The sequence below is a fragment of the Glossina fuscipes genome, unplaced genomic scaffold (genome assembly GCF_014805625.2).
Source record: "Glossina fuscipes isolate IAEA_lab_2018 unplaced genomic scaffold, Yale_Gfus_2 112, whole genome shotgun sequence".
Taxonomy (NCBI): Eukaryota; Metazoa; Arthropoda; class Insecta; order Diptera; family Glossinidae; genus Glossina; species Glossina fuscipes.
The window spans coordinates 8,675,803-8,690,922 of record NW_023998455.1 but is presented as its reverse complement, the minus strand read 5'-3'; the positions used below and the strand labels follow the sequence as shown (position 1 = coordinate 8,690,922).

At 34.0% G+C, this 15,120-nt stretch overlaps 2 protein-coding genes across 2 annotated transcripts; both read left to right on the top strand.

Moving 5' to 3' along the window:
* Positions 1–2,371: 2,371 nt before the first annotated feature.
* LOC119639451 (alpha-tocopherol transfer protein-like) lies at positions 2,372–6,518 on the top strand. The gene is made up of 5 exons (XM_038036834.1): positions 2,372–2,435; positions 2,503–2,781; positions 4,522–4,629; positions 5,567–5,711; positions 5,781–6,518. Exons 2-5 carry the CDS (start codon positions 2,504–2,506, stop codon positions 6,147–6,149), a joined length of 900 nt encoding a protein of 299 aa, XP_037892762.1. The 5' UTR covers positions 2,372–2,435; position 2,503; the 3' UTR covers positions 6,150–6,518.
* Positions 6,519–7,750: 1,232 nt separating this feature from the next.
* On the top strand, positions 7,751–10,440 carry LOC119639452 (alpha-tocopherol transfer protein-like). Its single transcript, XM_038036835.1, has 4 exons — positions 7,751–8,149; positions 9,614–9,721; positions 9,855–9,999; positions 10,069–10,440. The coding sequence occupies exons 1-4, from the start codon at positions 7,872–7,874 to the stop codon at positions 10,435–10,437; spliced, it is 900 nt and encodes a 299-aa protein (XP_037892763.1). The 5' UTR covers positions 7,751–7,871; the 3' UTR covers positions 10,438–10,440.
* The last annotated feature ends 4,680 nt before the right edge of the window (positions 10,441–15,120 follow it).

Sequence of the window (15,120 nt, the reverse complement as noted above, 5' to 3'; positions counted from 1 at the left end):
TAAATCTTACGTGTAATTTAAGAGATAATTTTTTCTGATTTTTATTCTCTCTTTTTTTCGTGCTTCCAGTTTGGTTTTGGGTTCTCTTGATCTTTTCCTCTCTCGTGTTACAGTGACAACGTAACGGAGAAGTTTTCTTAAATTTCTTAAATTTGTTGATAAATTTAGTGTTGTAGATTCTTTTGAATTTGCTAATATTGCTTAATGCATGTAATTTACCTATCTCGTCGCTCTTTACCTTAAAAAGTCGCTACGATTCGAAAATGAATTGTTGTTAACTATTATCGGTTACGCGGCTTATGTATGTTTGCGATGGCTTAGGGGTTCGTTTGCAATTTGGTCCTGTACCGGTTGTAGGTGTGGCTCTATGCTAGCTGTGTACATGCGTTTTTCTTTTTTCCGTCTTATTTGTTTTATTGTACTTATACTAAGTTTTAATATTAGTTAATTTAAGATTTACTTTAAGAGTCAATTGAACTCGACTGTCAATTTGTTTTAGTTGAGTTTCTTGTATAAGTAGAATAAATAAATAAATAAATAAAAAATGCTTTAAGGAGCAACAATCTACTTTCTTAAACCAAAATTGACCACCAGATATCTATTATTTTTTTTAAGATCAATTAATCGTACAAAGAAGAGTTAAGAGCTGCAATATTCGCTTTAAGGCCTTACTGTCCTACTTAAGGTATGTTGTTTGTTGTAGTTCGAGAATTGAAAGGCGCTCACGAAGCGTTGGTTGATATGAATAAGAATTATTGAACGCTTTTTCGTGCATAACTATACTGTAGTGTGCGGTCATGGTGAAACTGATGTTTTTTACATTACTTCTGAAAAAAATGAACTGCAATTTATTCATTCTAAGCGTGCATATGCTTAAATCGACAGAACATACGTAGAGAGATGAAGACCGAGAGAGACAAAGAAGGAGAGAAACCGAGAATGTTACGACTCGGAAAAGCCAGTCGACGGTGCACGAATGACACGGACGATGGCTAGACAATAACATTAATTCGTTGGCGAAGAAGGAAAGACGATAATATAAGTGCCTCATGCATACGAAAGTAGAGATAAGTTTAACTGAATTAGAATAAGTGCATCCGCCTTTTCCTCTTAAAAGAATTGCTCTGTGAAGCTCTCTTCCCATTTTACATTACAAGCTTTGTAGAGCACAACAATTAGAATGAAGGGAAATGCGACAGAGAAATATTGCTAAATAGACTTAAAATCTTCCGTTAATATATATTAACATTGATATTAACATTTGTTGAACTGTTTCCAATGTTTAATTCCCAATAAAAAACACTAACCGGTACGAATAAGCAAAAAATTTCAGGGTAAAGTACATTTTTATACAGGCGAGGCCGCTTTTTGTTACCTTGCAAACTCGACTCTTACAATTTAATTCATTGAAATAATGAGGCTTGAGAACGCACGCTATTCAAAACCATAATTGGAAATAGGCGGAAGCAAAGAACATTCCTGACAAGCAACTTACAAACTAGATGATGAGAATTTTTCATTGGGTTGTGGCACTTGACAACTCTGTCGTCTTATTTAGAAAGACAACAAAGAAACGATTTAAAGAAATAGTTTGCACGAGTTATTTGAACTACGTACCTATTATAAAAATTACAAGTCACAACTAATAATAACAAAAGAAAATGAAAAACTTGAATGATCAGTAATTAAAACAATAAATTTATTTCATCCATCGAATGTTAATTTCTTAATCCCAGATGCAAAATTTAGAAATATGCGAAACAAGCCCAAAGACTCAAAACATATTTCTTCTCATGAGCAACATGAGACACTGAGTTCGTTTCGCGATTAAGTAGACTCTTTAATTGAAATAGAAGGGGAAATTTGATGCACTTACACTTAGTTGTCTTTTATTATTTCGCTTTGAAAACGTAGTTGATTGCCTTACGTAAATATACTCAAAAGCATTTTGCATTTATCCAGACATACTTTCATAGATTGTTTTTTTAATAAACTTGATATTTTATTTATTTTTTTTCTTTTATTAATTTTCAATATGGATTGAGTTGACCTGAAATCGGACGATGGTACCTATGATAATATTTCGAATATTCCATCCATTACCATCGGCATTATTTTATTCACTTGCAGCAAAACACACTGCTCTACTCTTATTTTTTATATTTCATACCTTAAAAGGCTTACAGCGGAAAGCATACTTCCGCAACTGCACGAAGCATTATCAGATATCGCATTAAAACTATAGAGGGCATTCACTATATTAAATCGCAAATTTGTTTGATAAAGGCGCACTCATATCATTATATGATAGGGGCACCGATCAGCCGACCAGAATGCAACTATTTGCGAGAAAAAATGTTATGCGAAAGATATGAATCCAAAGAGCACGTTAACGATTTATTATTATGTTTTCATATAAAAAAATTCCAGTTAAGGTTGATTAGTTAGTTTTAAGTTATTAGCCCGAGTGTGAATATAATATAAAAATTGTTTAATTTACAGTATGCTAAGTATTGATTTCGACCTCACTGAGCAATATGCTCGCTTTCCAAAAGTCAAGGTTGAAGATGTTCAGAAAATAGTTGCATGGGTGCACGATCAACCACATATGCCAAACTTGAGTGAAGCTGAAGTTTTACTTTTCTATTTTGCTTGCAAATGCAGTACAGAGGTCACGAAGCAAGTGATAGATAAAAATTTGACATGTCACACGCACATCGAAGAACTCTTCAGCAATTTAAACGTTCAAAGTCAAGAAATTCAGCGTATTATAAATGTTGCGTAAGTAATACGTATCCTAAAATCAAACATACAATGGATACATTTCGCGTCGTACGCGTCACAGAAAAGTAAAATGTGAATGAAAAATAAAAATATCGTACTTACGTTAATAGCGAATCCACATATTAAATCTAGGAGGAATGACAAACTAGATCTCATAAATGTGTTGCATTCTAGCTATTCATGCTTGCTGTTCAGGCGGGAATTTCGCATAGCCTTAGGGATCCAGTGAACTTCTTCTCCTTGGAATAGATAGAAATGTTAGGTGAAAGCAATGCATTTTGATGTTCAACACATTTTTTTTATATTGTTTTTCCATCTGCCGCATTTACAAAGAAGTGGAAAAATTATATTTGCTTGTGAGACACCGCCGCCGCCCTAAAAGAGACTGAAAAGATTACATTTTCACAGCATGTAATGTTAGTAGGGGTCGGGTGATTTTTTATTTAAAGGAACGAAACTGCAAATTTATATCGCGTATCTGTGCAGTTTGGATTGTCTTTTAACCGATTTGACCGATATTTCCAAATGTTTTCAACGGCTACGACACAGTTGGTTAGGTGCAAGGATGACCACACAGGCAAACTTAGGGCATGCTTATACAGATTTGTGTACAGGTACTATAGCATAGAATATACCGCCAAATTTTTCTAGATTCATCTTCTGTAGTTTGCGAGTAATGAACGAACAATTTCATCCTTCTTTGCAAATTAAAAGAAGCTGCCGGTTTACGTGGCTTTATCGGGTATTCTTAAACCCGTTTGACCATTAGTTAACATCTCTCCAGATGCAAGAACTTCCACTGTCTCTGCTGAATCTAAAGCTAATAGTTCAGTTTTTTGGGCAAAAAGAATGCTTACAATAGACGGGCGCAGGTATATAATCAAATTGAAATAGAATTTGATTCTGATGAATTCTTTGCAGAGTCTTTAAAGATTTCTTCTGGGTATTGCGGGAGCTTTGACAAAATGAATAAACAACAATCCTTCGATGATGGGTCTTCTAAAAAGTGAACAGGCTACAGATGGCTATGTCAAACGTTTTCTACTTCGAATCACTCATTCAAAATAACAATTTCGATTAGATGATTCATCTTATTTTAACGATCAAATTGGTACTGTTGCAAAGGAGAGGTGGGTTGATGTTCTATAGTAGAATGGTTTCAACATCTACTTTGGGCTGTAAGATGTGTGTATGACATTCCTGGCAAATCAAGTGAACTCAAGAATGCAGTTGGATAATGTACAACACTATCTCCATTGAGCGCTGCGTCACTGATGATTAGTTTGTGACCCTTGCTTCTCGAATCATTTTTCCTATCGCTGCTTAATGTATTGGACATCGGTATCTTTTGCAGTCTCTTTCGTATTTACCTTATAGTTACAGAAATCTAGCAGCAGAGTAATGCAACCAGTTTCATGAGTATCCGCGATTCCACTAATCGCTGTTCTTGTACTGTTCTTATATCACCAAAGATTTTACAATATGAAACTCTTTCACATAGATTTGATCCATAAGAGCCGTTTATTTGTTAGCTTCTGGTTTGGGGTTTCAAAGTAATCGACTCCTTTTCCCAAAAAGGTTTTCATCGAAGCAAATAGTAAACAAGATTTTCGCACACTTACTCTCCCTTAACCCATTATGTCATCTAGCAGTAAAATAAATCTAAATGCAAAAATTAATTATTTTGCAAATGCGTAAAAAACTTTCTTCTTTTTATATTTTCCAACACCATTTTAGTGCGATCGTCCCGCTATCAACGTTAACACCACAGGGATATCGTGTATTTCTCGTCAAATTGCTTGATTTCGATCCTTCTAATTATGATTTTGCAGAGCGCGTAAAGCTGTAAGTTGTCTTATATTTTGATTTAATATTTTATTATAATGATAGACTATGTCATTTCGTTGTATGGCTGCGTCTTGTTATCGCAAGTTTTCGATTCAAGCCTCACGTTCGACATTCATACTGAAGTGTCAGTTGATAAAAGTATATGCCTTCTTAAATGATCTAAGGAATTTAATGATCCTATGTTATGAACAGTATCTACATATTTCCACTTAGAACAACGCTCCAATACTTCGCCGTTGTCTATCTTTCTAGCTAAAGATGCCATGTTGACCTACTTGAGATGGGGTCTTGCCTTATCTCTTTCACTGAATGACAATAGATTGGCTTGACATGTTATTTTTAAGCTAACAAAGAGAGATGTTTACTCGCCTGCTTTGTTATAACATATAGCCATTGATATATTCAGTAGGGTCTGGAGGCTTGTGGGTCCCTTAAAGCTACCACAATTATGAGTTTTGATCAACAATTATTATCGCTTACTCGCCTTCTGGTACCCGCTCACGCTTGCATGGTTAAAATCGTTATATAGATATTGAAGTAATTAACTGCCGTACTTCATTTCATACTTCATTCAAATGCAATTAAAAACCAGTCAAACTAAATTTATTCAAATTGTTTATCTCTGGTCTCAGATATTTGTTTACATAATGAAACTCTTAGTTTTTTATTTTATTACATATTGTGTTTCCTAGCACTGAAAAATTTGTATTCAAATACTTTATAAATTGACATATTGTGGTATTCGCATAAGAAAGTTTTTGCGTAATTTATTATAATTATTTAAAAAAATGCATATGTTCGCTTATTCACCCATCAGCATGTAAGTCCCGACTTTCATCAATGACATAGTCTCTAACGAAATATATTTAATAAATACATCAAATAAATTATTTAAACGCTATTTATTTTTAATTAACTGAAATTCTTGTCACAGAGATCTACTGTTCTTAGATATTTTCATTCGAAAAGATGGTTTACAGAAAGGCTATCTCGTGGTATTTGATCAGGCTGGCTCCACGTTGCGGCATTTAAGTCGGATTAATGTTACGGTGTTGAAGAAAGCTTTTTATTACTTCCAGGTACACTCGTTGCATTAATTTTTCGAAAAGCTCTAAAATATTTGATCTTAATTTTCTTTTGCTGCATAGGAAGCGTTACCTATACAACTGAAAGGCGTTCATTTCATTAACGTTGTTCCATTTTTAGACAAAATTTTAGCCCTGTGTACCCCGTTTATGAAAAAGGAACTATTTGACATTTTGCATTTTCATAACAAATTAGAAGACCTTTTCCAATATGTTCCACTGAATCTATTACCTAAAGATTATGGGGGATCAGAAGCTGGGGTAAAACAATTGTATGAAAGATCGTGTGGTATGATAATCAGCAAACATCAAGAAATCATAGAACATGAAAAATTGTACCGCATTGATGAGAAATTACGCCCGGGTAAACCCAAAAATGCTGCAGATCTATTTGGTATTCAAGGTAATTTCAAGAAATTGGATATCGATTAAAATAAACGTTGAGGAGACCGAAGAAGCGAGATAAGAGGAAGTGTTTTTATATATCAAACCTAAGAATGAAATAAATTTTGTGTAAGAAATATCATCCCTAACAGAGATTTAAAATTGTATAAAATGCTTAACATCCTCCAAATCCTTCCTAAAAGTTCAGTGAAACTGTATACCTTCAAACGAAAATTTGAACAAAACGAAAATTCGAATAAATAAACACAATGATAACATAATGATTACTTACTTAGTAACGTTACCATAGTCGATTTAGCTTTCTTTTGGAAGATGTGTTATACAGACTCAATCTCTGTCATGATTACTCTAAACGTAGATTGCAAACACTACAGCTTATTAAATATATTAGAGTGTAAGCAACAAATAAGTGTCTGGATATGGTAAACAAACTGTTAATTGTAGTTAATTTTATAATTATTCTCATGTTTATTTAACTATTTTGACAATAAAATAAACTGTACCCGCATTGATTATGAAAATCATTTAATTACCTGACTTGCGTTGCAAAAACAAAAAAAAAGACGGAGCACTTGGGGAAAGTAGAGATCTCTTCGCTAGTTCAGGGAAGTAAAAATGGCGAGGTTTTGCAGTTATTTCTATCAAAGTACGGAATTGAGTCCTATAATGTGAATGCCGGATAAGGAAATATAAAGCTTTTCAACGAATTTATTTATTATATCTCGTGATCGTTGCAAGCTAAAAGGGAAGCTAATCATGTTCTCATGAACATACGCTAATTTAATAATCAAGGGTACTTTGCCGGAAAATTTCATCTGCAATATAAAAAACAAAGTAATAAGAGTAAGAAAAAGTTTGCATTATATTCCAGTATATGGCTTTTTGGACCCAAGCCTGTGTTTTTACACCTTGCAATTCCGACTCTTGCTATTTAAAGGGCACTTATTGAAATTATTGGGCTTCAGAAAGCCTTTTACCTAAGAACATAGTTCGACAAAGAAGCAAGCAATGGACATGCCTGTCAAGCAACTTTACCAACTAAATGATGAGAATCTTTCATTGCGTTTTGGTAAAATTATTTCTAGTATTGAACTTTGTCGTCTTATTTAGAAAAACAAGCAGAAGTTAATAAGCTTTGCGCAAGTTCCTTGAACTTCGTACCTTCTGTAAAAATTGCTAATCGAAACTAATAAAAACAATAGCAAATGAAAAACTTGCATAACCAGTAATTAATTGAAGCAATGATTTTAATTCCATCCACCGACTGTTAACTTCTTACTCTCCTATGTAAAATTTGGAAATGTGCCAATTAAGCTTAAAGATTTATTAAAGATTTTATTCTCATGAGCAGCATAAGACTCTGAATTCATTTCACCATTAAGTGAACTTTTTAATTGAAACAGAAGTGGAAGCCTAATGCTCGTACAGTTGATTATTTTTTAAAATTTGACTTTCAAAATGCAGCCGATGTCCTTACGTAAATACACTCAAAAGGATTCTGCATTTATTTAGACATACTTTCATATATTTTCTTTTCGCAAAAGATCAGACAAACAATAATGAAATGTAAAATTATTAACTCTTTTTATGATAAGAGTTAAATGCATTCAACAACAAAGAGAATGCTAATAAGTTATAACGATGTTTTTCTATAAAAAGCTTCCAGTTAGTGTTTCTTTCTTAGTTTTAAGTGATTAGCCCGAGTGTGAATATAATATAAAAGTTTGATAAAATTATTCGATTTACATTATGCTAAGTATTGATTTCGACCTCACTGAGCAATATGCTCGCTTTCCAAAAGTCAAGGTTGAAGATGTTCAGAAAATAGTTGCATGGGTGCACAATCAACCACATATGCCAAACTTGAGTGAAGCTGAAGTTTTACTTTTCTATTTTGCTTGCAAATGCAGTACGGAGGTCACGAAGCAAGTGATAGATAAAAATTTGACATGGCACACTCACGTCGAAGAACTCTTCAGCGATTTAAACGTTCAAAGTCCACAATTTCAACGCGCTATAAATATTTGGTAGATAATACGTAATCTAAAGTCAAACATACAGTGGGTATATTTTCATAAAAGGCACAAACAAACGAAAACTCTGTTAAAAATACAAAATTTACACAAGAACACCTGTTAAAACTGCACGTTTACAGTATACTTTTCACACAAATAATAATAAACTCATTGCCGGTACGTAATTCCATTCCAGCTGTATTAAGCTGCTGTGTAGATGCAGTTTGCATCTAACATAGTGTTGATAAAATTGATTAACAATTGATAAGTACTGTACCTATATCACAAAAAACCTTTTTGACTTGGGTCTTTTATTTTTAAAATTATCCAACAATCTCTCAACATTTTTGTGCTCGACACCATTCATACCATCGTGCTAAGTGTAAGCCGATGTCACATTATCCAATAAGTCTCCGGTCTAGCTTCCTGTTTTTGCAATTTCGTCATTCAAGCGCACGTAATGCTAAATAATATTCTCGATTGATCCTTCGTCATTATAGTCGATGACCATTATCCTCCGCTTATCCCAAAATGGGGACGTCATAACCATCCAAGTCGACATGTGCTTTCTTCGTCAATTTGCTGTTCAGTCGTTTTGACTCTGGAAGTGGATAGTGATAAGTTCATATTTCGTATTCCTGTTCATTTCAGCTAAGCAGCTCCAAGCACGTAGTTGTTTCTGCTCAAAGTTAAGCAAACACAGCACTGCCTTCGAACAAACCTTTCTCATTGACGGATGCCCATGTAAATGGCAAAAGGGCTGTGTTTTGATACTTTTAGTAAACCACCGATAAAATTATTTTTCAACCGGCAAAAATCGCTGTAACACCTTTGCAACTAACGCTGATTGTTAACGGAATTTTTTTTCATCAAAATGTTGACATAATTAGCGTCTGTCAAAAGTGTTGCCATATATATATGACTGACCGAACGTTTATTGAATGATATATTATAATATAGCCAAAAGCGCTTAAGATAGACTTACTTTCTATTATAACGATCGAATTAAAATCATTATCCTAATCGGCTTGGGTTCATCTGTGCGTCAATCCGTCTCCTGCCTGTCCATTCGTTTTCCTGTTCGCACTACTACTGCACGCCACTTTTAAAATGTTTTGACGAAATTTAATACACTGATCTGTTTTCAATCGAGGACAAATTCTATTAAAAATCAGACAGACATGGCTTAACCACTTCAGAATTTTGATAAATGAGGAAAAAAAGAAACTCCTTCTTCTAAAAACCAACAAAATGTCGTTCCATTGGATTAAAACAACGTCACTAAAGAGAAGTGACCTAAATCACTAAAATTTTAGCCGAAAGAGGAAATATGGAACCTTTGCCTAAAAAGCTCTTTTCCTAAAAAAATGTTGATTTGTTAATTATTAGTGAGAAGCTCTTCTGCGCTTGTCTCGATATAGATACATTAAATCCTAGATTAATTATTAAAGTTTATGCAATCTAACACCATTTTAGTTCACTCGCTCCGTTACCAACATTAACCCCAGAAGGATATCGCGTGCTTGTGTTCAAATTCCTTGATTGCGATGTGTCTAACTTTAACCTTCCAGATATAATAAAGGTGTAAGTTGTGTTATAATTTGATTTAATGCTATTGTAAACGTACCATTTCATTCACAAAAAATTATTTTCAACTTAATTCGCTAAACACTATTTAGACACTAATTAATTCATAAAACTGAAATTCTTGTCACAGATATATACTGTTCACAGATATTTTCATTCGAAAGGTTGGATTACAGAAAGGCTATATCCTGATAATCGATCAGAGTGGCTTCACGTTGGGACACTTAAGTCGGATTAATATTATGTTGTTGAAAAAAGCTTTTTATTACTTCCAGGTACACTCGTTGCATTAATTTTTCGAAAAGCTCTAAAATATTTTATCTTAATTTTCTTCTGCTCAATAGGAAGCGCTACCTTTCCAATTGAAAGCCTTTCATTTCATTAACGTTGTTACATTTTTAGACAAATTTTTAGCCCTGTGTACCCCGTTTATGAAAAAGGAATTATTTGACATTTTTCATTTTCATAACAAATTAGAAGACCTTTTCCAATATGTTCCACTTGATGTGTTACCCAAAGATTATGGTGGATCAGAAGTTGAGATAAAACAAATACACGAAAGATCGCGTCGTATGATAATCAGCAAACATCAAGAAATCATAGAATACAAAAAATTCTACCGCATCGATGAGAAGCAGCGCCCAGGTAAACCGAAAGAAGCTTCAGATTTGTTTGGAACACAAGGAAATTTCAAGAAATTGGAATTCGATTGATGCAGCGTATAATACTACTGGTGCTTAAAGTATCCTCATAGAATGAGAAAATAAAGCGCCCTCATTTGAATATCACTTTAATCGTTTATTTGTATTATTAATTTTAAAAACTGAGATTAGGTTAGGTACCGAAACCATCTAAAATGTAATTCTTATATTTTTTGGAAACAGATATGACATTAAAAATATGTTGAGTGGTTGGGGAGTCAGTTCAGTACAACGTTTTAACATTCGATTTTCAAATGTTTGTATACGTTTCCCAATATATTTTGGGAAATTGCAACATGTGGAATGTGCAAATTCAATTTTGGAGCTGACTAAGGATTTGTATACAGTCAAAGCATTTTTGGGAGGCAAGACTAACTGATTGTTAGTCAAGAGTTTGATAATGTTACATCCAGATTAACAGTCTTTGAAGGCTTTCCCATAATGCCCACGAAGGATTAAGCTACCATTTAAAATTCTACGAAGAAATTGAAGAGATTTCACCTGATCAACTTTAGTATCTCTGATTTCGGTTTGGAATCTTCGGTGAAATAAATAGTATTTGTTTTGCTGAGGTTAAATTAAAATCGGCGCATGCATCGAAAAGAAAATTATCTTTAATCGGAAGATTATTGGTAGAAACTGAAAAAATGAGACCGCAGATACAATTAGGAAATCATCTGCACATTGGAAAATGTGAGTTTTGTCATCTAGAAGATCATGCGAAGAGGCTGTGTATAGATTGAAGAGTATGGGCCTTAAGCAACTGCTCGGTGGGGTACCACCACATATTCCAACTTTTTCAGTACCGATCACCAGCACATGCTTGAATAAAAAATTAAGTATCCACAGTCGTATTTGAAGAGGAATCGAAAAATTTAAGAGAATTCTACCAAGCTTAATCAAGTTGACACCGTCATAGGCTTTGCTGACGTCCAAGAAAAGCATGACAACCATTTTACCTGCTTTTTTTAATCTAACTATGCTTTTTTAAGCTAACTAGTTCGTTAACGCACATATTCGTACATTTGCGTTTTTGATAGGCGTAAGAACGAGCTGGAATAATGTTCTCAGTTTCCAAGAAATCACTTAGTCTCCCCTTAACCATGAGGTTGATAGTCTTTATGAACATAAATATTAGTAAAATTGGCCTGAAGTTACTTATATCATTTAAATCTTTACCTGGGTTAGCAATGGAAACTATTTCGATGCATCGCAAATCTGAGGATATCAAGTTGGTGAACCAGCAGTTGTTAATTGCATGCAAGAGAATGCTAAAGCTTCGTCCAGACAGTGCTCTGAGCATGTCGTACTTAACTCCATCACAACCTGCAGCAGTATCCTTCTTTCTGGAATGTAAAACACGCATTAGCTCATGCAATGAAAAAGGTGTGTTGTTGAGACTAATAAAAGGAATTGAAGGTATTGTAATCGGATTGATATTTGGAATGTAGCTCTTGAGGTATTGTAATCGGATTGATATTTGGAATGTAGCTCTTGAGCATATCGAAGTATCTTTTATTATTATGGTCATTCTACACAGCACAACCGCCTAATTTTCGACTAGTATGTCGATGACCATTGATGTAATTCCAGAAAGAACGTGGGTTACCGTTACCATATAACTCCTTAATTTCGATAGCTCTATGTATCCTTTTTGCCTTTCTAACTTTTCATATATTCAATGTAGTTGGCTGGATTGGCATATTTAGCCATTTTTTTCCTTGCAGCTTGGTATTTGCGGAAGAGTGTTGACAGGGAAAAGTTCTGCCAAGGTTTAGGTGAGAAGGACTCAATGTCAGAAAAGTTGGTTCTAGCAGACGAAAGAAAGTTGCGTGAAATGAATTTTTCTATATTCTTAACGGAACTGTTGCAACTGTGGAATAAAATGGGAGAGTGGTGACTTTTGCCAATGGAAACGTTGTCGTGTTCCAGTTGAATGATAAAATAGTTGAATTCGAGAAAGTTAGATCCAAAATTGGGAAGAACCGGTTGCCTTTTGACGACACCATTAAATTTATTCTTGGTTAAAATTTTATTGGCATTTTCATTGTCCTCCTTGCTCGAATTGGCAGACGCGTTTCCTAATGGAGAGAAATTGTCATCGTAGGAGATGTCGTCAAGACATTCGCAGTAATTTGGGGAAAATTTCTCTTTTACCTCTTTATACGAAAGATTTTTAACTGCCACGATTCTGTTGATGTTTGATTCGAGTTCCCTGTTCGGGCAACACTTGCTGAGAGTGTTGTGTTCACCTGACACACACAGGACAACCACTTCATCGTGTCACAGTTCACACACCTCGGAGATTTTCTACCACACTTAAAGAATTGCTATTGCAAAGTACTCAACCGGAAGATGACAATAATTAAATTTGCTTGATTTGTGGAGGACTTTCTCTTTGAGGCCGATTTTGATGCTGGTTTTGGGAATCTACTCATCTTTGTTGTTGGGATTCCTTCTTTGAAAACGGACAGCGGAGGTGATCGGAATATCGGATACGGCGTTTTTAAGTATATCCTCTGCGCTGTATATACATGGACGAATCTCTCAGTGAACGATCTTAGTATGCACGCCTTCAAATTCTTTCTAGAAAAATCGTTATTTGTGACAAAGTTGTTGCCAGCAGAGCTGAAAAGCAGTTTGGCTCTGCCCCTGCTGATTACTTTTAGGTCTTGTGAGCTGTACATGGTGAAACCCTTCAGGCTATCCATGCCAAGTGGCATTCATGTTTTCAAAACAGTCTCTATTAGTATTTATAAGATCAGACCCAGTCTCCGTAGGAATAGGGGCTGATGTTTTTTTGGTTGTTATCACGGGGAACAACAAAAGAAATTAGAATGGAAAAATAAAAAAATTTAAGGTATATATTGTTTTAATTTTTCTCTCACTTTCTTCTTCTTGCTTCTCTCCCTTTCTTCCATTAAATTTTTAAAAAAAAATTTGGTTACTTTCTTTTACTTTTTCTTTTTTTTCCCCTCCCTTCTTCCTTTTTTTAAAATTATTTAAATTCTCGTAAAATTTTTTTTTTTTAATAACACCAGTAAAACACAAAAATTATGTTGCATAAAGCGTGAATGTTAAGTGAATAGAAAGGTAAAACTAAAGTAAAGAAACTCTAAGTCACAACAGCACAACAGCAGTAACACTATTACCTTTAATAAACGGAGCGTTTTCTTCAGCATTCTCCATCGAATTGCGAAGATCGAGAACCATAGGATTTTCGAGGTAGACACAAAAGACGCACCGAAGCGGAAAAGTGTGAAAAAAAGCAAAGATACGACAAATGGAATAAGAAACCAATAGCGATGAGCAACATCAAAACTCTAACAACGATGAAAATTGAAAAGGTTGATACAATGACTGCAACATTATATATATTATATATTATATATTAAATATTATATATATTATAAGGTAATTCTAAATTAATTCGAATGGAATGCTTTTGAAGGGAAACACATTTGAAAGAGCTTCAGCGGACGTTCGCCCTGCACAAGACTTTTCATTTTATGATTAAATCATGCAAATACTGATGTAGCTATCATAAGGGAAAATAAGGCAAAAGCACACCTTTTTCTCAGTTATTCTGTAGTAAAAAAGATTTCACCTAACTTAACCAACATTCTGTCGATGTAACAATCCGTATCTGTCGATGTACGTATAAAAGTTAGGGATTGACAATCATACAAGATCATGGAAGCAAGGAACTTTGCGGGCAGAGTTCATAAAATTAAAGTTTCAAATTTGAGAATTTTACGTATTGAATCCCTAAGTTGATATCTGAAACGTAAGTAGAGGAAATAGGTACAAAACGGGATTCCGGCGCCTACGTGTATGTTTTTAACCTTTTAAATTTTTTTTTCATTAGTAAAACTGCCTCCTGCTTCCTAAGCCTTGCTTACTTACCTCGCTGGCCCGCTGTTAGGCGCAAAGCAATCGTACACACCACAACCTGAGTCTGTTAATGAAAATGAACCAAAAATGGCTTATCTAAACTGTATAAGGAATTATCGATGTAATTGAAGCGAGTGGGTCTTTTATAAAGCTTTACTATTACATTTTTCAAAATTTTCCGACCAAATTCGTTGAGTAATAATACTTTGACGTTCTGAATTGAGCCACGTCATGCATAACCGTTTCAACCAAAAGTGAATCTGTATACATATCTAATTTTCAACATTTCATAGCAAAAATTGATTCGTGAAAGTAAATTTAAAAAGGAATCAATTTTACCAACTATGGACCACGTAGGTTTACTTTTTGGATTCCACTGCGTATAAGGTTTCTCAGGAAATGTAAACTTTTCTTGTTAATGTTTTATGATGAAAATTTGTTCATGATAATAATTTGACATAAAAATCGAGTGGATCAAACTTTAATCACATGTCTACTTCTCATAAGAGATCTCTCACGGATAGAAAGCCCTTCAGAAAACGTTTAATTGTTGATAATTTTTTACTTATTATTTAGACCATCGCCGTGATCAAGTGAAAAACTTAGCTATAAGGTATACGACGAGAAAAGCATAATAATTAAAAAGATACTTTTACTGTAACTTAAGGTAGAATGTTTGAGTGAAATATTTATGCAAAATATGTTATTTAGGCGATTTATTATAATATTTTATTGAATAAAAAAGTAATTTACAAATATTGATTTACATATTTACATTTGAATAAGATTTTTTTCTTTAAA